This window comes from Serinus canaria, chromosome 9 (assembly GCF_022539315.1).
Source record: "Serinus canaria isolate serCan28SL12 chromosome 9, serCan2020, whole genome shotgun sequence".
Taxonomy (NCBI): domain Eukaryota; kingdom Metazoa; phylum Chordata; class Aves; order Passeriformes; family Fringillidae; genus Serinus; species Serinus canaria.
Genome location: NC_066323.1, coordinates 20,803,484 through 20,825,962, shown reverse-complemented (window position 1 = coordinate 20,825,962; position 22,479 = coordinate 20,803,484). Strand labels below are relative to the sequence as shown.

The following is a 22,479-nucleotide window of genomic DNA, read 5'->3' as shown; positions in this document are numbered from 1 at the left end:
CCGCCGCGGCGGCACCGGGCGGTGCGGGGAAGGGAACGGGGACGGGGCGGGGGGAGCAGCGTGGTGGGACAGCCAGGGACTGCGGGAGAGTGGCCGCGCCGAGACCAGTGCGCAGAAATTGAGCGCTGCTAATGAGATTCCCGCAGGTTTTGGGAGGCTGCGGTCCCGGCTGCCAGTCTAGAAGCTTCATCAGCTGCTGTAAGGAGCGATCCGTCCCTCCCCAGCCGGGCCCCCGCCTGCAGGTGACGGGAGATCAGGAGCAGACAGCAGTCCTGGAGCGATGGGAGAAGATGCCGTGCCAGCACTTCGGAGCACAGCTCCCATATCAGCTCTGAATGGGGCCAGTCCTCTCGAGCATATCAGCTCTAAAGGAGTCCTCATCTCCTGGGCTGCTGCAGGCTGTTCCTGCCCACGGCAGGGGGCTTGAAATGAAACCAGCACTGAAGTCCCGTCCAACCCAAACCGTCCCGTGATTCAGCCATCGCTGGGGGTGAGTCTGCAGGCAAAGTGAGTTTGTACAAGGTCGGGGTGGGAATTGGGCTTATCCTGGAGGTGTGCTCCAAGCATGGCCGCCAGGAAGGGCCCCTGGTTAAAGAGCTGTAAGACACCAGCAGCCTGCAGTGTTTAATAATGGTTTATTGAGCTGGGTTGAATACATTGCCAGAGTGAGCCCCCTCCCCTTGCCAAATCCCCGTGCAGCAGGGGGGTGAAACTGCAGTTGTGCCCTGGTGGCCTCCAGCATGGGATGAGCAGCCTTGGCTGGCCAGTGTCTGATCCACAGGGAGGAGGTGGGGGACCAAAATCCCTTCCTGAGCAGTCCCAGACATAACATACCACCGTGGGGCTCATCTGGATGATCAAAAAATGTATCCACCGTGCCTTGTTCTCCTTATGGCAGGCAACAGAAAATGTGAGTGAGAGACCCCTTAAAAGCAGGGATGTCTGTGATTGACACACAGATGTCCCCTCTCCTGTCCCTACCTGCCCAAGGAACCACAGAGCACCTGTGTCCCAGCAAGCTGCCACTTCCCATCCATGTGCACAAGGGGTGGGGACAGGCAGGTGACATTTAGCTGGGGCTTTGGCTCAGAGAGAGGAGGGAAGTTTAGCTACAAGCCAGTGCTCAGCACACACAAGCAGGATCACACACAGTTTGGGGCATGGCAGGTGGGCCTGTGCAGGGCTATGAAACCAAGAGATGCTCACACCCTCACAAGTGCTGGCTCACAGCTCAGGACCGTGTTGTTGGGTCTGGGGCAACCAGAGGTATGGGGGCAGCCACCACAGGAGGGACTCCAGGCCTTCTCCAGAACAATCCTTTGGGATCTGTGGCAGTAGGGCAGAAGCAGGGAGCAGTGATGGATATTCTGGAGGAGGGGTAGCTGGGACTGGCAAGCTCCCAGTGCCCCCCCAAAGCCAAGAGCAGGTTGGAGTGGGCAGAAGGACCATCTCACAGGACAAGCCCCGTGGCTCTGTGTGCCCCAAGCTCTGGGCTAGTGCTGTGGGCTGATGTGGAAGCACCAAGACACGAGCTGGGGATGAACTTGGTGGCTCAGGTGGCTGGGATGCACTGCCCAAGCAGTGCCCTTAGGGAGGGGACACTTTTCCTCCCAGAGACCTGCAACATAAATTCACAGAGGCACCCAGAGCACCTCAGCTCCAGCAGCTCCCGTGCTCTCCCAGGCAAGCTGGGGTGGAGCTGCAGCTCCCAGCCAGGAGCCCTGTGCACGAAGCCTCAGTAGTAGGCACCGAGGAGGGTTGAGACCTTGTGCAGGAGCTCCTTGTGGTTGGCGTGCAGGGGGATCCTCTTGTCCAGCACCTGCCAGCGGATGCACAGCTCCGGGTCACAGCCCTGGAGGAACTGCAGGGGGACAGACAGATGTCACACGTGTGCTGCCAGCCAGGCTCCACAGCGCCTCCCGTCCCCAACCTGTGGGGATGTGGCTCTGCAGACGTGGCTGCTGTGCCCAGGGAGCCCCGGGGGTGGCGGCCCCTCACCGAGTTCAGCCGCTTCATCTCCACATCGTTCGAAGTGTCGAAGTGCACGCTGATGGCCACCGTCTCCACCCAGGCGTTATCCGTGTTCCGTGGGTCGTCCAGGTACCCCCTGTGCACCTGTGCATGGGGATGCCACCTGAGCAGAGCCCTCACCACCTCCCTGAGGGCACCCTGGGGTGGGTGGGTCTTCTGCCCTGCTGGAGACCAGAGCCCCACTCCTGCTGCTGCCATGGGGACCCACTGCTGCAGGCATAGACTGCTGTGGGCAGCCCTCCCTGGCATCTCTGGGCTGCTCCCTGACCCCCAGACACGGATTGTGGCACATCCTCACCTCCCCTGGCCCTTCCTCTCTGGTGGGAGCAGTGTCCAAGAGGTGATGCACCCTGGGCCACCCACATGGCCCTGTGACACCATGATGCCCACATGTCCCCAAGACGTGGTGATGTCCCCATGACACCTATGTGTCACCCAGGGTGATGCCCACATGCCCCCACACCACTGGGCCCTCCTGTGTCCCCACCTCAGTGCCTTGTTTCAGCAGGTTCTGGAACTGGGGCCAGAACTCCCTGCGCAGGATCCACTTGAGCTTCAGTGGCAGCGTCTCACCTGGCTCCAGTGAGCCCTGTGCCAAAGCAGATGTCAGCACTGGGGCCTGCCATCAGCATGCTCCAGCCTCCCTCCCTGCCACCAGCCTGGCCATCAGGCCTGCCACTGCTGCAGAAGACACCACAAGGTCTGCTGGTGCCTCCCATCCTCCCCCTCCTGCCCAAAGTCCTCAGCTCTGCCCCAGTGGATGTCTGAGTTTGCCTGATCCAGTGTCTGCCAAGGATACTTTGCCAATGGCTTAACAGGCTCAGTGAAGGACGTCAGGACTGGAGCCATGGAGGAGGAGGAGGGAGAGGCAGCAGGTCAGAGTGAGTGGGTGAATGGAAGGAGGCAGCTGCTCCCCCAGCAGCCTGGCATGCAGGTGCTCTGCAGAGGTACCTCCTGAGCCAGGCTCTGACACACACCTGTGATTCCCCCTTTTCTGTGGGACCTTCCCTTCCCTTCCCTTCCCTTCCCTTCCCTTCCCTTCCCTTCCCTTCCCTTCCCTTCCCTTCCCTTCCCTTCCCTTCCCTTCCCTTCCCTTCCCTTCCCTTCCCTTCCCTTCCCTTCCCTTCCCTTCCCTTCCCTTCCCTTCCCTTCCCTTCCCTTCCTTCCCTTCCCTTCCCTTCCCTTCCCTTCCCTTCCCTTCCCTTCCCTCCCTTCCCTTCCCTTCCCTCCCTTCCCTTCCCTTCCCTTCCCTTCCATTCCCTTCCTTCCCTTCCCTTCCCTTCCCTTCCCTTCCCTTCCTTCCCTTCCCTTCCCTTCCCTTCCCTTCCCTTCCCTTCCCTTCCCTTCCCTTCCCTTCCCTTCCCTTCCCTTCCCTTCCCTTCCCTTCCCTTCCCCTTCCCTTCCCTTCCCTTCCCTTCCCTTCCCTTCCCTTCCCTTCCCTTCCCTTCCCTTCCCTTCCCTTCCCTTCCCTTCCCCTGGTTTCTGCCAGCTCTCACCCCAGGCAGAGCCCAGACATCTGACAGGGGGTATTGGGCCACCAGGACTTCCAGCATCTTCTTCAGGCTCTTCCTTATTATGGACCCATCCAGGTTCCTCCTCCAGCTGTGGGAGAGGCCCCTGTCATGCTGCAGCAGGACGTGGCTCCCCTCTGCCCAGCAGCGCTCACGTTGGCAGTGTGGGGTCTGGCCAGGTCCCTGAGGTGACCCCATGGCCCCTTTTCCACCCCACATGCTCAGCAGGACTCACTCACCGGGTCACCACGGGGTGCAGGGCATGGTTGGGCCCAAAGCAGTGCAGCCTCCCACGGCCTCGCAGCCCCGTCCTGCCCATGGGGTTCCTGCAGGGCGACAGTGAGGGCTCCCTCTGTGCACCCCAAAACCCTTCCCTACCCCTGCAGCCCACACCTTTGGGGTGGTTTTGGGGGGTCAGCCCTAAGGACAGCGCATGCAGTTATCCCTGCCCCACCACCAGCCGTGGGAAAGTGGGGATGGGATGGATGTGCCCAGCATTCCTGGCCTCTCCGTGTCCACATGCCTGTCCTGCCAGGCAGCTGCTGTGGCAGGGGCACTCACAGGGACACCCACAGGGGCGGGGACACTCACAGGGGCAGGGACACTCACAGGGGCAGGGACACTCACAGGGGCAGCCCATCCTGCACAGCGTACAGCCCGTGGAAGCTCTGCCGGTCGATCAGCCCGTCCATGGTGTTGTAGTTGATCTTCAGGAGAGACTCCAAGGAGCTGGAGGGTGGGAGGCAGCCCGGCAGGGAGGGCTGGCTGTGCCACCCAGGGAAGGGGTGGAGGGCTGGGGAGCCCTGGGGGGACACTCACAGGCTGAAGGGGTCCTGCACAGCCATGTCCTTGTGCTCAGCCGAGTAGGCAGGGGGGTCGTAGAGTGGGAAATCCACCTGTATGACACATGGCTGTGTCAGCCCCCCAGCTTGTGCCCCTGCTCTCACAGCAGGCAGGGGCTGGGACCCCAGGGACACCTTATGGCCCAGTGTCTTCCTCTGCCCAGCTCATGACACCACTCTTGAGAGGATGCTCCAGGCTCTGCTGGGGCAGAGCTCACAGTCTTGGCCGGAGGGCTCACACCCCGCAGAGGCCAGTACTGGATCCTGTCCCTGACCCTGACCCAGCCATGCTTCAGGAAATGCAGAGGTGGGTGGTTGTACCCCCTGTGTCCAACCAAGCATCCCCAGGCATTCCTGACACTGCAGATCCTAGCAGGAATGGAACCTAGCCCTTTTCTTTGGGGTCACTCAAGCAGTGACTCTGAGAAGCCAAGGGTCCCAGGGCTGGAAAGAACTACAGCTCTCAAATGGGATGATGGGCTCCTCTTCCCACCACTGTCAGGATATGCCTCAAGCCTTCTCCTGCCAGCCCCAGTGCCCAGAGTCCCAGCTCCTACCTCCCAGGGCACCTTCTCATCGGGCACAGGGAAGCGGAGAGTGTGAGACCCTGGATACAGGAGGTTTCGGGCAAGCACGTGGCACGGGGGCTGGCTCTCCTGGGGTCTCCCCTCCAGGGCAATCTCCTTGGTGTCCAGGGCTTTGGAGGAGCCTGTGAGGCAGACACAGACAGCAGGGTCCCACAAAGCAAGGCCCCAAGTCCAGCACTGTGGACTGGGGCCCTGCTGAGGGGGATGGCTGGGTCTCTCCGTGGGGATGTTGGTGTCCCCTGGGACCATGGACCCTGGCTTCCCTTCTGGCATTAAGCCCTGAGGAAGGTGGGAATGGACTCAGGAGGGGCTGGATGACCTCATGGAGACACCAAACCTCCCAGGACCAAAGGAACCTCTGCCTCCCTGCCTGGCAGAGGGGTGTGAGGGGCTGCCCAGCCCCGCTGCTGCTGGGGAGGAGCTGGCTCTGCTTACCCATGGGTGGCACATCCTCTGCCGAGCTGAAGCCATTGCCCCGCAAAGCCTGCATCATCCACCGCAGGGCCTGGGCACTCTGATGCACCTGCAGGGCACAGCAGAGGGTCACCCCTGCCCTGCTGTCCCCTGAGTGCCACGGGACCCTGCCCTGGCAGGAGGCACTGCCGTGCCCTGTGATCCTGGCTGTGTCCTGGTGTTTGCCTTGGAAAACCTTCTCCTGGGGAATACTTTTACTGAGCAGGAGGAAAGGAAGATGAGAACGGGATATGGCAAGGCTGGGCTGGCTCGCTGGGCACCCCAAGGCTCCAGAGGGAGGGGACAGAGAGTCTCTGCCTCCAGGAGGTCTGAAGGGCCCTCTCGGGCCAAGGAGAAGAGCTGGGTCAGCTCTGACTGTTTGGGTGACTAGTGGGGGCAGTGGCCCATCCCAGCACTTCCCACCTGCATCCTGTTTACTTTGGAGTCAGAGCTTTTCCTATAAACCTTTAACCCTCAGATGGCTAATGGCAAGGAAGCTCAAACTGTCTCAAAGGGTATCGATTCAGAGAGGTTCTGGTTCAACAGACTCAGACCCTGGAAAAAATTCACCTTTCAATTGACTCAGACCCTGGAAAAATCTCACCTTTCTTGCCCTGGTTTTGCCTCACCTGATCCTCCAGAGAGCCCAGTCTTTGCTCCACTACCCCCGTCCTCTTCACCCTGTCCAAGTCCAGCAGCTCTGCCAGCACATCAACCCTGGAGAGACAGTGCAGGCTGGAACACCCTCAGCAGCCACCCCTGCATTGATCCCAACTCTTTCATGCCCAGGACACCAAAGGACAGAAGGAATTTTCTTTTCAGGGAGCAGGCTTTACCTCTGTGCAATGTCCCGGATCATCTGCTCCGTGTTCTGCTTCTCCTGGCACTGCTGGTGCTGCAGGTAGCTCTCCTTCAGGTACATCTCCCACGAGAGCAGGGCAGCTTCTTCGTTCTTCTCCAGCTTCTCCTCTGCCAAGGGAAGAGGGCGGCAGCGCTGTCACATCCCTGGCCATTCCCAATGCCAGGAGCACAGCCCCTGTGCCCAGCCTTGTGCCTCGGGGCGTGTCCTGAGGAGGGGGCAGAGGGCAGGAGGGGGATGTTGGTCCTCACTGAGCTTGTGGTGCGTGGCTGGCTGGCGCAGCAAGCCCCGGCGCAGCAGGAGCTGCAGGTGGCTGAGCAGGATGAGGGGCGGGGGCGCGGGCGGGCGGCCGTGGTACTCCTGGATCAGGTCGTGCCTCTGGAACTTCCAGATCTGGTCCGTGTGCTCCTGCACCTGCTGGAAGGTGTAGCTGGGGCAGAGCCCAGGTGTCAGCCGTGCCGTGGGGATGAGGGGGCACAGCGTGTCTGAATGGTGTCCCAGCTCTACCCAGCTTCCTCATCAGCCCTGAGCTGCAGCTACTCCTACCACATCTACAATCCCCAGGTGGGATCCCAACACCTAGAGCCCCCCCGACTCACTTGAACATGGCAATGAGGAGGTTGAGGAGGAGGATGTTGGTGAAGAGCAGGTACAGGCACAGCAAGATGACCGTCAGCCACTCTGGGAAGATGGGTGTCTTGTTGTCCCCATTTGTCTCCGGGCACTTGGGCTTGTAGGGGTCAGTCCCGTTGGGGCTGCACTGGTCGATGTTGAAGTTGACCCCTGTGGGAGGGCACAGCGTGACTCTGTGGTGGCCAAACCTTGGGTGTCTTGGCGAGCATGTTCTGCTCTCAGACAGCTCCAGGGAACTTAGCACCAGGCAGGGATTTGACCTCCATGTGCACCATCCCAGGTGCTCTGCTCACTGCCAGCTCTGTGGCACTTCCACGGGCCAGCACGGCATGAGTTTGGTACATCAGCTTTGTCACAGCCACCCTGCTCGTGCCATGGTTGTCACAGCCAGTGTCCCATACCATCGATGTAGGAGGGAATCTGCCCGAAGATGGTCAGGTAGGAATGGTAGACCACGCCACGGAAAAGCCACTCCACACGTTCCTCGTTGTGGATGAGGATAGCCTGCTTGGCCACCCCAAAGGACACCACCCACACTGCCAGCAGGAAGAGGAAGAAGAAGACATCCTTCATCTGCAAAGACAGAGGGGAGGGATGGCTGTGTCTTGGAGCAAGCTGCTCTCCAGGATGGGATAACAGGGGTGGCACATCCAGCTGCTGTAGCAGGACGGTCCAGCCTCACCCCAGCAGGGCAGGGGGAGCTCTCACCATGCGCTTCACAATGATGATCTTGGGCCCCAGGGTTCTACTGACTGTGAAAATGTGCATCAGGCGCAGGCAGAAGATGATGAAAGCCAGGGACAGGATGATGCGCCCAGGGTATAATGTTGATGGGATCAGCCTGGGCACGGAGGAGAGGAAAGGAAACACCTCAGTGCCACCATAGAACCATATAGAATCATTTAGGTTGGAATTGCTGAGAGGGAGGTGAGGCCCTGGCACAGGGTGCTCACAGAAGCTGTGGCTATCCCTGGAAGTGTCCAAGGCCAGGTTGGACAGGGCTTGGGAGCAACCTGGAGAGTGGAAGGTGTCCCTGCCCATGGCAGGGATGGGACTGAATGAGCTTTAATGATGAGCTTTAATGTCCCTTCCAACCCAAACCAGTCTGAGATTCCACAATTCTGTGAAAATACTGTTGAATTCTGCAGCTCACCTGCAAGTCAGCCCTGCAATAAAGACCAGGATGGCACAGATATCCAGCTTATTCCAAAAGTCCTTGATGTACAGAGAAGCCATTTTCACAACCCCGAGGCCATCTGGATCATACAACAGCTGTGGGGAAAAGGGGCTGGGTGTAAGGCACTCATGTGCCTCGTAGAGGGGAAGGACCACACAGAACCTCTGGCCATCACTGGACACTCCTGCTGACCCAGAGGTAAAACCCAGCAAACCCAGTGGTTTGCTCTAGGGGCATGGGAGGAGCATGGGGACATCTGGGAAGGAGTGTGGGGACACCAGGGCCACTGAGGCTCTTCAGGCTGGAGGAGAAAGGCACTGAGATGTTGAAGCAAAAGCTGGAAAATCTCAAACGTCAAGCAAAACCTGGAAATCCTACTGGGATTTCACCCAAAGGATGAGCTCCCTCCATCTCCTGACATTCCCAAAACAGACACCAGACACCTCCTGGGAAAATCCCACCAGCCCTACAGCATTTTCTTCTGCAAATACTTGGGGCCAAGCCAGATGCAGTCAGGGAGAATCCCTGGCCTCAGAGATGGGGGATCTGGTGGTTCCACGTGCCAGGACCTCTCGGAACAGGGGGTGACACGAGAAGCAGCACGGGAACATGAGCTGAGTGGCACCTCCCAGAGCACCCAGAAGGGTGTGTCCCCTCCTGTGCCACCTCCCAGCCTCAGCTGTGCCCGCCCACACCTGGCGGGTCTCCTCGCACACCAGGGAGAAGAGCCAGAAGTAGATGAGGTATTCCCGCCAGGAGGGCGTGGGCTGGAAGTCCACCATCAGCACGTAGGCAAAGAGCAGGAGGAAGGTGAAGTAGGAGAGGGTGTTCATGAGGAAGATGACGACGGGCGCTGTGAAGAAGGCTCGGAGGCGTGCCAGGCAGCCCATGGGCTGCAGCCTCTTCTCCCTGCTGGGAGTGGGGATGGAGGATGTGGGCTGGGCTGGGCTGCCCAGGAGGTGCCATGGCAGTGTCCCCCAGCCCAGCCAGCCACAGGGGGAGGCTGGAGGAAGCCCTGCCTGAGCACAAGAGTGTCCCAGCTGCCAGAATACCTGAAGGTGATGAGGTTGGTGTAGAGCAAGGGGAAGAAGAGCATGCACGTGATCACCCGCCAAAGGCCACTGTCCACAGACAGCTTCCCCCACCAGACCTTGGTTAGAAAAGCCTGTGAAGAGGGAGGAAGAGGAGTGCTGGCTACCGAGGCCGAAGGGCAGAGTCACACAGCCACCCATGGGGAGCTCTGGATCCTGGGGGCACTTGGGCACATCCCCTCCAAGGAGCACTGCTGGCAGCCCACCTGGACACCCCCATGGGACACAAAATTCATGCTCTTGGCCTCCAACGCCAGCTGCAGACAGGTTGTCTTCCCCCAGGCCTCGGAGACACGGGTGAGAAGCTTCTGGGCTCTCTCTTCATCCTTGCGGTAGCAGTCTGTGAACACACCTGGAAGGGCCAGGACCAGGGAGAGGAGCCTGAGCTCTGGGGCCCACAGAGTCTCCCTTCCGAGCAGAATCAGGACATGGCACCACGCAGTGGCACTCCCTGTACTCCCACCAGCGTGTGGGCATGGCCTGGGGAGCATAATCCCCAGCTGTGGGGATGGGACCCTCATTTCCCACCCCCCAGACATCTCCTGGGTAAAGCTCACCAGCTCTGGGGGGGCAGGAGCAGCCCTGGGGTGCTGGTGCCCTCCTGCTCACCGATTGCCTTGTGCTCGTACTCCTCAGCCAGGGCCAGCATGTCATCAGTGGTGTCCGTGTCCTCCTCCTCCTTGGCCAGCTCCTTCAGGATTTTGCTGCAGGCCAGTGCAGCTGCCATGCAGTCCTGGCTCTGGCACAGAAGAGGATAAGGAAGGCATGGACAATCTGTCACGTCCCAGAAGCCTTGACAAGCCCTCCCCAGGTCCCGCAGGAAGGAAGGAGGGTGGCCCAAACAGATTGATGCTCAGGATCAGCTTGCCATGACAAGGGCTGAGCCAAGCTCTCCTGTGGATAACTCACTGCCTGGGGAATATGAGAACAGCCCTGCCCGTGGCTGATGGGACAGAGTGACTCCTTGCCATGTTCACTGTGCCACCAGCTGCCTTGCCTCTTGGCCTGGAATGCTGTTTATGAGTGGAAGCCTTCTCCAGCCCAGCTACCATGTCCCTGGGGGCTCTCAGCCTGACTAGCCCACTTCTGGCCCAGCACATCCCCTCTGCCTGTTCTGGCCAGGAAGGGAGGGATCTGGCCTCATGGTGTGGCAGGGGATGGACATTGAGTGCCCCCAGGCTGGCTAGCTGGTTGCTGTTTGGCTGGGATCAGGCTCAGGACAGCTCTCCCACTCCCCCAAATCCCAGCAGGTTCCAGGGGCTGTGAGGTTTGGCTCCATGTGAGCCCCTCAGCTGTGACCAGAGCTGCAGCAGGCCGTGGTACCTGGGCCCAGATGATTTCTGCCAGCTCCCTGCGGTTCTGCACCACGGCCCAGATGAGCAGGTCCCGGACGGGGTCCATGGTGAAGGTGACTCGGCCAGGGGAGCGCTTGTAGAGGGAGCGGAGGCTCGACCCCTGCACCTGCAAGGTGTGCAACGCTCAAACACCTGCTGCTGCCTCCACCACCCATGGAAAGGGCTTTGCCCAGCTGCAGGGGTGGCCAAGACTGGATTCTTCCTGGGATTTTCGCTTTTTCTAGGGCTGGGATCAGGGGGAGCCGTGCACCCACCCCACCGCATCACACATCCACACAGCGCCACAGCTGTAGGAAGCTGCACCTTTTAGATGACCGAAAGGCACTTTTAGCGCCATTTTTGAGCAGACAGGAGGACAGAGACCCGGCTGCAGCCTCCAGGACAGCTCCCCGAGGCGGTGTCCCCTCCCCACCGCTGGTAACCTGAGATGCGTACGTTCAGCTTGAGGTGCGGCACGGGGATGGAGAGCCGGGGCCGCTCCGTGTGCTTGGGCTTGGGGTACAGCGGCTGCGTGGAGCAGCCCAGCAGCTCCCGCAGCACCTGCGAGACGTGGTGCATCTGCAGCCTCGGCGTTTTGGAGCCGGCCGTGTGCTCCCTCTCCTCCAGCAGCACCTTCTGCAGCTTGCTGTGGAACAGGCAGGACGGCGCCAGGTTGTCGTAGAGGTAAACCAGGGTGTCCCAGGTGACAAAATCCTTGAGACGCACTCCCTGCTCCAGGAACAGCTTCACAAACTCGGGCTTGTTGGAGATCAGGGCAGCTGCCATCACGGGGTGGAGATCTGAGGGCTGGCAGGCCAGAGGCAGAGGTGAGGGGCTCTGAGGTCTCAGAGCTGCACCCTACCATGCTCCTCACTTGGGGGGAGATTCTGTCCCTGAGCACAGGACGAGCCTTTGGATGCGAAAGAGCTTCCAAAAAAACTGTGGGATGTTCCCAGGGAGTTAGAAGAGGGCACTCCTCTGTGGCAGTGGAGCCCTGTGCCCCCTTGGCTGCTGGGCAGAGGGATGGGTAGGGCAGAGACCACTTATCCCAAGCTCAGGAATATCCCAAAATCACAGGACAGTTTGGGTTGGAAGCTCATCTCATTCCAATCCCCTGCCAGGGGCAGGGACACCTTGCAGGTGTCCAGGTTGCCAGCTTGACCTTCAACATTTCCAGGGATGGGGCATATATCCTCAAAAGTTTCACATTTGGGTTCCCAGCTCCCACCAGCCCTTCCCAGTCTCATCAAAGATGTGTCAGCTGGGGGAACCCAAACTGTTGGCTGCAGTAGGAAAATCCCTTACAAGTTCCACAGCCCCATCAGGAAGGACAGACAACCCTGCTCAGCCTTGGCTTCTCAACAGCAGGATCAGGCAGGGATGGCAGAGCTGGCCCCTGCCCCACTCTGCCATGAGGTATGAGCAGGGAAGCACCAGGCTGGGTGAGATGACTTTAGACACAAATTGCTGTTTGAGCAGTGCCCACAGGGCAGAGCTGTCAAGAGGTATTTAAGTTCTAGGTGGGATCTTTAAAAACACTGGTTTTGAGCAAAATACCCATTGCCTATGTGTGTGCTTGGCTCTGCTTTGGGTGTTTGAGAGCATTTTTGAAGAACAGCCCCAGCTGATGCACTGGGAGTTCAGGGTCCAGGAGAAATCCCTTTAAAACTCTCCCTGGGCACAGCCAAGGTGAGAAATGCCCTCCATATCCACAGGCCTGACAAGCAGCACAGGTGTGGCCCTACCTTCCAGTCATGGTCATCTGTGAAGATCTCACTTCGGGCAATGTCCACCCTGTTCCAGGCCACGGCCAGCTTCAGCTGGTGGTCCCAGTTCTCCCGACCAAAGTGGTCCTGGTTTCGGGATGCTGCATGCAAAGTGCCCATGTCACAACAGAGGACCACCCAGTGAGAAGATCCCACCTGGAAGCCTCCTTGGATGTGTGGCCCTTTGGATAATCATCTCTCCCCAGGAACAAGGTTTGGGGACTGCTTTGGTGACCCCATAAGTCAAGCAGCGGTAGGAGGTGACTTGAGCCCCATCCTGCCAGGGAGGCCCCCAGCCCTCACCTTTGAAGAGGGCCTGGAGGATGGCCACATCCACGTCCTGCTGGCCATATTTGCCCTCTCTGAAGATGGTCAGGAGCTGCCGGCTCCGCACTATGTCTTGGATCTACGAGGAGAGCTGTGGGCTAGCAGTGGGCAGCAGCATCTCCTCCCTGCTGCTCCCCACTGTGCTGGGCAATTCCTCACCGCCCTCCATCTCCTGCAGAACCCCTGTGCTGTGTCCTCCTCAATGGCTTGGTCACACACACTCCCTCTGTGCCCAAAGGGAGCCTGAGCCCTTGGGGTGCCCACCAGGACAATGCTGAGGATGGCTGGGGGCAGATGAGGCTTAAACTTCCCACTGGGACCCTTGCTGTTCATAGGGCAGGACCCCTGGGAGCTCTTTGGTTTCCCAAAGCTCCGGGACTCACCTTCTTGGTCCACTCCACCAGTTTGCTCTCAGTGAAGAGCTCGTAGGTGTCGTGGAAGAGAACACTGAGTTTCCTCTGGATCAGGGCGATGGTTATCTGGGCCACGGGCAGGTTGGCCACCTGCGCGATGACATCGGCCACCCGCCCGGACCCTTCCACGATCACACAGGGGGTCCCGTGGGTGATGGCATTGTAGATGGTCTGCAACAGAGCGGGGAGGTTGGTCAGGATCCCAGCCAGACACCTGCAGGCCCTCTCTGAGCTGGGGACTCTCTGCTGCTCCCAGTGCTCCTGTCCCTGTGGCACCACCGGGAGCAGCAGCCCGGGAAAGGGGCTGTCCCTCCTTTGCCTTCCCCTGCCTCAGCTTGCCACTAGCAGTTCCTTACATCAAGAGTCCCAGGGCCTCCTTCCAGCACCACACACACGATGGGGATCTTGATGGCAACACCTGCAGGGAAGCAAAATCCGGGGTGACCTTCCCTAGGGCCAATTCCCCCTGTATGGTCTCCTCTGAGTGGTGGAGTACATAAGCAAGGTGGGAGCAGTGTCCCTGACATGTCAGGCTTCAGGGGAGGGGAGGAAAACCATGCCCAGTGATTGCCTGGCATGGCAGGTCAAAGACATGGTGTGATTTTTGGGGGTGTTCTGTGCAAGGCCAGGAGCTGGACTTGAGGATCCTTGAGGATCTCTTCCAGCTCAGGGGATTCTGGGGCTCTGTGAGCACAGGAGTGCCTGTGTTATCGCAGGAGATCACCTGCACAGTGAGAAGGTGATGCCTGGAAGCTCCCTTGGGACCTGGCCCTTTGGGAGAAATTACTTTTCCTGACCAGCTCAGTATCCCAAGGTTTGGGGACTCCTTTAGTGATCCCATAAGTCTGGGAGAGAAAGGTTTTGATCTGTGTCACGGAGGAACCAGGTTCCACATTTATCATGGCAATCCTCTCAGACCCTCTGCCTGGATTCTCTGGGGAAGCCACAGCTCCTTGGAGCCCAGGAAAGACACCATTCCAGGGGGATGGCCCATTCCTGTCTCAGGCCAGGCTGTGTGTTGCCATTACCTCCTTTCACCTTGGTCTGCTCTGAAATGAACTTCTCCAGCCTGGTCCTCAGGGGGATTTCCACCCCGTACCTCCCGTGGGTCCCGTCATCCACCAGGATGAAGTGGGAGTGGTTGCTGTCCAGGCAGGACAGGCTGCCTTGGTTCTCCTCATCCAGCATGTACTCAGCAGGAAAGCCCCCCTGTAAGGTGCAGGAGGAGACACTCTGGGAGAAGCCTGGCAGAGGAGCAGCAGATAGCCAAGGTAACCAGCACGTGGGGACAGGAATGGGTCAGCATGTGGGGACAGTCTGGCCAAACTGTCCCTGTGCCCCCACAGCGCTCATGTCAGCCTTGCCCCATGCTCCACTGGCCTCACACCCACAAGAGTCCACCCAGGAGAAACACAGGACCACTGGGGGCAGGATGGAGGGGCTTCTCAGCAAATATCAGCCTGGGACCATCCCTGGAAGAGCTCAAGGCCAGGCAGGATGGCTCTTGGAGCAGCCTGGTCTAATGAAAAGCTCCCTGCCCGTGGCAGAGGGTGGAACAAGGTGAGATGTCAGGTTCCTTCCAACCCAACCCATTCTGAAGTTCCATGACCATCACTTCTGGCACAGCTGGGTTTTCCTGGGCTGCCTGGCTCACCATGGGGCAGACGAGGCTCTCCCGGTTGTAGACGGTCCCCCAGGTGGCAATGCCAATGGTGACAATCTCGCCCTCCTTGTGGCTGCAGCTCAGGAGGAAGTCCCGCACTGCCTCTCCCACCTGTTTCATCACACCAGCGTGGGACCCCCCTGTGATGATCCAGGCACCTGGGGGTCACAGAGGGCCATGGGAAGGGAGAGGCTCTGCCCACAGTGGTGTCCCAGCCTCCCCCATATGGCTGTGGGTCCCTGGGGTGCTCCATCCAACAGAAGATGGCTCTTCCCTGCCCTGACAGGACAGGCAATGCCTTCTTCAGCACCTCTCTGAGCCCAGCTCCTTCTGAGCCTCTTTTCAGGGGCAGAGCAGGAGCAGCCCATCCCTGGTGATCGTGGTCCAGGTAGGACCTACAGGGCTCCTAAAGCAGCTCAGCATCTCCAGAAGAGCCCAGCTTACTGAACCTGGCATGGCCAGGTACAATCACAGGGACACCCTCTGCACCCAGATGACCTTTAAAAGTCCCTTCCAACCCAAACTATTCTATGATTCTGCAATTCTGCAGTCTCTTACCTGTGGTCTGGGCCACCTTGACTAGCCCTTGCCGGAAGATGTTCTTCAGCCTTGGCTTCATGACGAAGTTTTTGGCTCCCCCGGTGACTGAGATGAGCAGGTTGGGGGGGTCGAGGCCCCAGTGCTGTGTCATGAGGTGGTAGATGACCCGTGGGGGGGTATCCGAGGAGACACGCACGTACTGCAGGAAAAGGCACAACACACATTTGTGATTTTGGGGATGAACAATGGGGTCAGGGTTACCGGACACCTCCAGCACAATTCCTCCTGTCCCACCCCAGAGGCTTCCCAACACCATTCCACAGCAGAGTCCTGCTGCTGCTGGTCCAGAGGTTTGTCCATGACCCTATTCCCATTCCCTTTCCTGGGAAAAAACATCCCCCAGACAAATCTGAGGGGGAGGACAGTGAACAGCCACTCCTTGAATCACGAGTCTTGTGGTTTCAGAAAGGGTTTAAGGCTGAGAGGAGGGGTCCTGTCTCAACCCCTCCACTGCTTGAGTCACTGTTGCCTTTGGGGCAATTCCACCCTTTCCCAATGTCCTCTCATCCAGGAGGGAAATGCTCCCATGCCATCTGCCATGGCAAGACCCAGACACTGGCTCCCCACACGCCCACGGGTGGGACAAGCAGATCACCTTCCCTGTCTTCTGTCCCAGCCCTGTGAAGCGGATATCACCGAAGGCATCCGTTGGCATTTCCTGGATGTGCCTGCTGGGGTCCCATTCCTTCCCCAGGAAGATGGGAGGCTTGGCAGCATCGTCCAGGTGCTGTTCCCTGAGATAGCCACACTCACAAACGATCCTCCTGAAAAACACACCAACAGCTTCATGGAGAAACGCCAAAGGCAAAGCCCGGCCTCAGCCTGGGCAGGAGGTGCTGTTCTCCTTAGGAACACCACGGGCCCCACATCTCCCACCCAGCTGCTCCTCCAGCTCAGAACTTGTGCAGAAACAAGGGCAATGTCTGGGGGGAAACTAAGGAAAAAAAAATCCAAATATTTCCACCGCTAGAGATTTAGGATGGAAATATTTAGGGTGGAAATGACTGCCTGCAACAGCATTGGAAATGTTTTTCCCTGGGGCACAGAATCTCAGCCTTGTGGTGACTCACCACATGCTGAAGAACAAGTTAAAAAGAGGGTTTTGAATCCCTGTGAAAGAAAGTTGGGGTTTTCTGGTGCTGTAGCTTTATCACCAGCCCTCACTTCTGCTCCCCTGCAGGGGAGGGAAGGAGGGAGTGTCTCACTTACCCAGAATCTGATGTCTGGGAGCTTTCCACAAAATAGGTGCATTCCTTCTTTCGGATGTTTTCAGGAATCCAGGAGATGAGGTTTTCCTGGTGGAGCAAGAAAAGCAGCCAGGGGTCAGGGTTTCTGGAAAGGGCCAGAAGTTATTCCAGGGGCCAGTCACCATGGGGATGGGAGCACATCTGGGTGCTGCTTGGGGAGTGAAGGATGAAAGCTCCATCGCTGTCAGCAAGGACAAAGCCAGATGCACTCCAAGGAGAAGGGATATGAGTGCTGGCCATGTGTCTCAGATGTTTGGAGGTTTTCTGTCTGTCCCTAAAACCAACCTGATCAGTTATTAACGCTCCTTTTAACGAGCCACTCACTAAGACTCTTCCATGCGCGTGTGCCCAACCATCCCCTCTTCCAGCACCTCTGAACTTGCCTTTTCATTGCTGCCAGCGGGGAAATGAGCCTTCCTCCTGCTCCTGGAGACACTGCTGCTGCTCTGCTGGAGGTTGGGGACCACCTCGAAGTCGCTCATCTTTCTGGGGTGCGTGGCAGGCTCATCTCCTCTCTCAGGGCACACCTTGTTCAGCTCGGAGGGGAGCAGCCTGGCGCAGCGGCCGCGTGCGGACATGGCTCCTGTGCCTTGTGCTGCTCAGCCTCCTTGCTCCTCTTCCTAGGCTTGCAGCTCCTGGACACCCCCATCCTGAGGGCAGTGGAAGAGAATCAGAGAATCCCAGAGTGGTTTGAATTGGGAGGGGCCTTGAATTTCATCTCCTTCCACCCCCCTGCTGAGGGAAGGGACAGGTTTCTCCAAGCCCTGTCCAACCTGGCCTTCAAAAAAGAAAAAGATGCCCATGAACTAAAACCACTGAGGCTCCCCATCCATCATTGCCAGGGTGGAGATTGGCCCACCTGCCATCCCCTCAGCACAATCCTGACACAGGGTGTCCCCACGTGTGTGGTGACCAGCCTCAGCATGCACCACGCTTCCCCGGGGGAGCCCGTCAATGTCCCCAAAGTGCCCCACCACTGCCAGCCTGTGGCTCTCCTCACCTGCTCTCCACTGCAGGCAGCTGGGATATTTCTGGCAGCAGGGAGAGCAGAAACTAGGTCTCTTGTGTGAGCAGCCTGAGCATGGCCCTGCATGGAAAATCTGGGAATATGGACATGCTGGCTGCAGGGACCGGGTGCTGGAGTCCTGTGTCCCCTGCAAAGGTGCCCTGAGAGCTCCAAGAAGCACATGGGCTTGCTGCAAAACTCCTGAACCCCCCTGAACACTCACAGCCCCCTTTGCTGAGATGGGAGAGCTGCTGGGGCAAAGGTGGAAATGCTCCTGGGGTCTCTGGAGTACAAGGGGGGTGAGGTCCTCTCAGGAGAGCTGGGATTAGGTAATGGAGGAAGCACTAGGCTCAGCTGATGCTTTCTTCAAGCCAAATCCTGCATTTCACCCAAGGGTGGGGAGTCCTTGTGGGCACAAGGAGTGCTGATGCTAAATCATGGAGTAGCAAGGAAAAGCTGTTTTATCAGCCTCCCTCCTGGGATCTCCCACAGCCCCACTGACCTTGGGAGGCAGATTTTGGCAGGCTGGATTTCTGCATCAGCACAACCCCCAGCAGATCTGATTTTTTGGAGAAAGAGCAGTTGAAATAAGGTCAAATGCACTCCTAATTCTTGTCAGTGGCCCCACAAGGCAGACAGGCTCGTGGGGGCTTGGGGCATGGCCACAAGCAGCTCATAAGCCCACGCAGGAAGGGCTCCCACCGCAGGTCCTACAGCACCTGGAATACCTGTCCGTCCTCCAGCACCTGGAATTCCTGTCCTTAGGGGCTCAGGGACAAGGACAGAGCCCCTCCCGCCGCACACGCTGCCTGCCTCCCAGCTTGAGGGGGTCAGGTAGCCCCTCGGTGGCACGGGGTGGTCACAGCGCTCAGCAGGATGGAGCGCAAGGCTGAAAACCGCCCGTGATCCTAAACCCCCTGAAAACTGCCCGTGATCCTGAACCCCCCGAAAACTGCCCGTGATCCTGAACCCCCTGAAAACTGCCCCTGATACTAAAGCCCCTGAACACTGCCCGTGATCCAGAACCCCCCGAAAAGTGCCCCTGCTCCTGCCCCTCCGCCGGCATCCCCCCCGCCGAGCTGCCCGTACCTCTCCTGCCGCATCCTCCGGCCGCATCCCCGGCTGCTCCGCTCCGTGCCCGCCACAGGGACTCAGCCCCGTGTCCCTCCGCTCCGCCGGGTCATTTTGTCACCGGAGGCACCGGCGATGAGCGGAGAGCAGGGCAGAGCTGCCTGCAGAGAGGAGGAGGCGGCAGCCGGCTGGCAGCTTCCCAGCAAATCAGGCTGCAGGAGCGATCCGTGCCGAGGAGCTGCAGCGCCCAGGCGGGTGCCGAGCTTGCTGGAGTGGCTGAGTCACCCTGGCAGTGCCCGCATTGAGCCCCGCTGTCCCCAGCCCCGGGCCGGCAGGGCATCATCCGCACCCGAACCCCTCTGGATGGGGTCACTGAGGTTGTCCGAAGTGCCTCTGTCCGAATTAAGGTGCAAATGTCACTGTCACATAGGCCGGTGACAGTGGTATGGGGTTTATTTGACAGTGAATTTGAGGGAGAGAGGGAAAAGAAGAAATAAATGGGGGGGATAGAAAGAGAGTAACAAGGACAGAATAAGGAAAATATCAGCACTCTGTGGATCTCAGTGATGTTCTGTTGATTCTCTCCTGCTGGTCTTGTTGGTGGGGAAGGTCCCCCCAAAAAGCATAGAATTCAGTGGTTTAGTACATGCTCAGGCCAGGTAGGAAAATCCAGGTACTTCCCTGGGGGAAGGGGTGCCAGGGGAGAGTTTGCCATCGTCTCTCACAACAGATTTTGGGTTTGTTGCATCCCGTGCAGTCCTGTGGTGCAAGGCTTCAGGAATGACTCTGGAAGGCCTCTGATGGATTAATGGATTAATTAACCTCAGCTGCCCCTCACATGAACCTCCCATGGGTGTGGCATTCCTGGGATTGGGGGTTCTACAGCAATTTGTGTAATGGAGGATGGATGAGTTCACTGCCCCTCAGCAGAGGTTATAACACACCCAAACTTCCTGCCCTCACCTCAGATAGGGGGGAAATATGACCAACCCCAAAGGGAACAGAGGGCACACAGGTGCAAGGCATCAACATGAGGGGATAAAAGGTTGGGCTGAAGAACAAGAAGGGCCAGTGCTTGAAGCCTTCTGTATGGGTTGAAGTTTTCTGAAATTGTGCGGTGATACTCTGTGGATGGTGGCCATCTCAGCTGTGACAGGGTTTTCCCTTTATCTAATCTCAGCAGTTTGACTTTCAGTCCAAAGTCCCAGTCAGGCATCTTCGGGGAGGTTTCTTTGCTTGCAGCTTCTTTATACAGTTTTTGTTATAATAAGAAAAAAATTATATCAGTGTTTGAGGCATGAACTGTTCCATTCTCTGACAGCTGATGTGATGAGCAGGGGCTCTTAGGGGGATGGATGGTGCCAGAAAGGAGCAGCAGCCTGGTGGTGCTGATGGAGGCCCAGGTGTGTGACAGGCTTGGTAAATGTGATGAAAAATCCCTTTTCTAACTGTCAAACATAGTACAAAAGTATATTAACTTTATGTGTATATGTATATATATATTAATTAAACACTGATGTAAAAAAGCAGTGGAGTTTTATGGAAGGCTTTGGGATTGTTTGTGCTGAAGTAAAACAAACAGGCCGGCTCTGGAGAGAAGGATTTTGCTTTTGGAGGCTTAGAGCAGTCCCTGAGGGATAAAGAACAGCTTTGTCCCTGGGATGACCAGGGTACCACAGTATCCCAGACTGGTCTGGTGTCACAGGTCAGTCACTGCAGCCGGAGGGACTCAAGGACACCTGGATCCATGGATGAGCAGAAACAGAGCAGCTTTGCCAAGTTTTCCTGTGACTGGAGATCTGTTAGTGTGGGTGTCAGTGCTCAGTCAATTTGTGCTGTACCTGAGGATGTGATGGATGTAAGAACCTCATAAAAAACCCCACCTGGGTGCTCTGATTTGGCTGGGACATCTCACAGCCATGAATAAATATTTACACTTGTAATTCCAAGCTTTGCATCCCAACCTGGCACCTTGGTTGGCATGGCCCACACGTGAATTTTTATTGAGGAACCTCATGTCCCACCAAGGGCAACAAAAGCCTTTTGGATGGTGCTTCCCTCCTGCTGTGATGCTCTGTGCCCTGAATGAACTGGCTTCTCTGGTGGATTTGCAGCCAATTAACTTGCATCTGCCACAGCACTCAGTTAACAAAGCCAGCATCCGTTTTCCTTGGGAATTGTGCTCAGCAGCAAAGCCAGGCCAGGACAGCAGCCAAGGCAGTGCATGCTGCAGCACTGATTTGGCTGCTGTGGCTCAGCAGCAGCAAAACACTTGGGAGCCTGGGCAACTGCAGCTCTGAGAGAGCTGACGGTCCTGCAGCATCAGGGCCAGTCATCCCATGGCTCCTGGTGGAGAAGAGAGCTGTGTCCAGAGAAGGAGACACATGTGAAGGGTCTGGAGCACAAGCCTTACAAGGAATGGCTGAGAGAGCTGGGAAAGGGGCTCAGCCTGGAGGAAAGGAGGCTCAGGGGGATCTTCTCACTGTCCACAACTCCCTGACAGGAGGGGGCAGCCGGGGGGGATCAGGCTGTGCTCCCAGGGAACAGGAACAGGACAAGAGGAAGTGGCCTTAAGCTGTATGAGGGGAGGTTCAAGTTGGATATTAAGGAAAAATTCCTCATTGAAAGGCTTGTTAAGCATTTGAATGGGCTGCTCAGGGCAGTGGTGGAGTCAGCATCCCTGGAAGTGTTCAAAAAAATGTGTGGATGTGGCACTTGAGGACATGGTTTTGTAGAAGTGCTGGGTTGATGGTTTGGACTCAATGATGTTAGGGGGCTTTTCCCACCTTGATGATTCCATAATTCCGTGATTTTCTGATGGTAAAACATTGTGGGGCAGTGCTGGCAGACAGGTGGGAAGAGAAATGCTGCTGGATCTCAAACACAGCCATGTCCTTCAGGTTTGGGGTGAAGCTCTGTGCCCCCTCATGCTGTGCTGGGGAGAAGCACTAAACCAACAAGCAGGGTGAAAATGGAACCACGGTGGTGAGCTCACCTCCCTCAGCTCCCCTTCCAGCCCAGGGAGGTGAGTTCCACTGCTTTCCCTGAATGAGAGCAGACAGCTGAGCCACTTCTGTGGGAGAACAGATGCTGCTAATAAGGCAGTAAATAAATCCATGTGCAAGGCTTTAGAGCTGGGTTGTAATTACCTCTGCAGTGCCAAAAGAGCCGACGCCAGGGCTGCACATTAATGACACATTAATGGGAGCGCTCATCCGCTCTGGGCTGGCTGGCTCCCCAGAGAACAGAGCTTTTATTTCATTTTTGCACATGCCAAAACCACCATGGGCCGGTGGGACTCGCCTGGAGCCAGCACTGGGGTGGTTCCCATTGCTCCTCCTAAAAGCCCAGCTAAAAACCAGCAAGGCTGAGAGCAATTCCCAGCAAGTTAACATCCATTTGCAGGAGTGGGAGCATGGAGGACTGGCTGTGCTCCAGGGGCTGTGCCTGCACACGCATCCCCTGCCCCAGGTCACATTCAGCCACAGGGATCTTTGGGATCCAGGATGTTTTCTCCTGCCAAAGCACAGCAAACCTCCTGCCAGTACTGCAGGATCAGCTTCTCACTCCAAGCCTCTCTCAGCTGTGACCCTTCTCCATCCCCCCAGAAGCCATTGTGGTGCTGCTGGGGGTCCCAAGGGGGAACCTCTCTTCAGAGCATGGACCTCAGGGGGGTCCATGCCCTTCCCCTCTCCTCAGGGGTGAAGCCATTCCGATGTCCTGGCAAGGGAGGACACGTGCCTGGTCTGCCAGGGGGAGTGATCCCTCCTGCCTCTTTGCTCCATGTCCCAAAGACATCATTTGGATCCCTGTATCTGAGCAGCTCCCATGAAGGATGCCTCCTTCCAAGGGATCTGTTACAGACAGC

The 22,479-nt window shown here is 57.8% G+C and overlaps 1 protein-coding gene across 2 annotated transcripts; it reads right to left on the bottom strand.

Annotated features, from left to right (window-relative positions):
• Positions 1–24: 24 nt before the first annotated feature.
• On the bottom strand, positions 25–16,576 carry TRPM2 (transient receptor potential cation channel subfamily M member 2). Of its 2 annotated transcripts, XM_018913202.3 has the most exons (31): positions 16,497–16,576; positions 15,883–16,051; positions 15,246–15,426; positions 14,679–14,845; positions 14,053–14,233; positions 13,381–13,442; positions 12,995–13,195; positions 12,588–12,690; positions 12,264–12,385; positions 10,975–11,325; positions 10,508–10,645; positions 9,794–9,923; positions 9,391–9,536; positions 9,146–9,258; positions 8,789–9,005; positions 8,070–8,188; positions 7,625–7,757; positions 7,318–7,489; positions 6,883–7,066; positions 6,535–6,713; positions 6,261–6,393; positions 6,054–6,141; positions 5,407–5,494; positions 4,942–5,093; positions 4,362–4,438; positions 4,170–4,271; positions 3,782–3,868; positions 3,528–3,633; positions 2,519–2,620; positions 1,999–2,115; positions 25–1,861 (listed from the first exon to the last, which is right to left on the bottom strand). In XM_018913202.3, the coding sequence occupies exons 2-31, from the start codon at positions 15,940–15,942 to the stop codon at positions 1,736–1,738; spliced, it is 4,137 nt and encodes a 1,378-aa protein (XP_018768747.2). In that variant the 5' UTR covers positions 15,943–16,051; positions 16,497–16,576; the 3' UTR covers positions 25–1,735. The 2 variants fall into 2 exon arrangements, with proteins under 2 accessions (XP_018768747.2, XP_050833876.1); XM_050977919.1 differs by having other exon boundaries at positions 25–2,115.
• Between the last annotated feature and the right edge of the window lie 5,903 nt (positions 16,577–22,479).

Bases quoted from the DNA above. Each gene is read 5' to 3' on its own strand.
- TRPM2 (XM_050977919.1), bottom strand. From the start codon at position 15,942: ATGCCAACGGATGCCTTCGGTGATATCCGCTTCACAGGGCTGGGACAG. The intron at 9,924-10,507 runs GTACCACGGCCT...CTTCTGTGCCAG, and splicing joins CAGAAATCATCTGGGCCCAG to AGCCAGGACTGCATGGCAGC. The intron at 7,758-8,069 runs GTGAGCTGCAGA...CTCCGTGCCCAG, and splicing joins ATTGCAGGGCTGACTTGCAG to GCTGATCCCATCAACATTAT.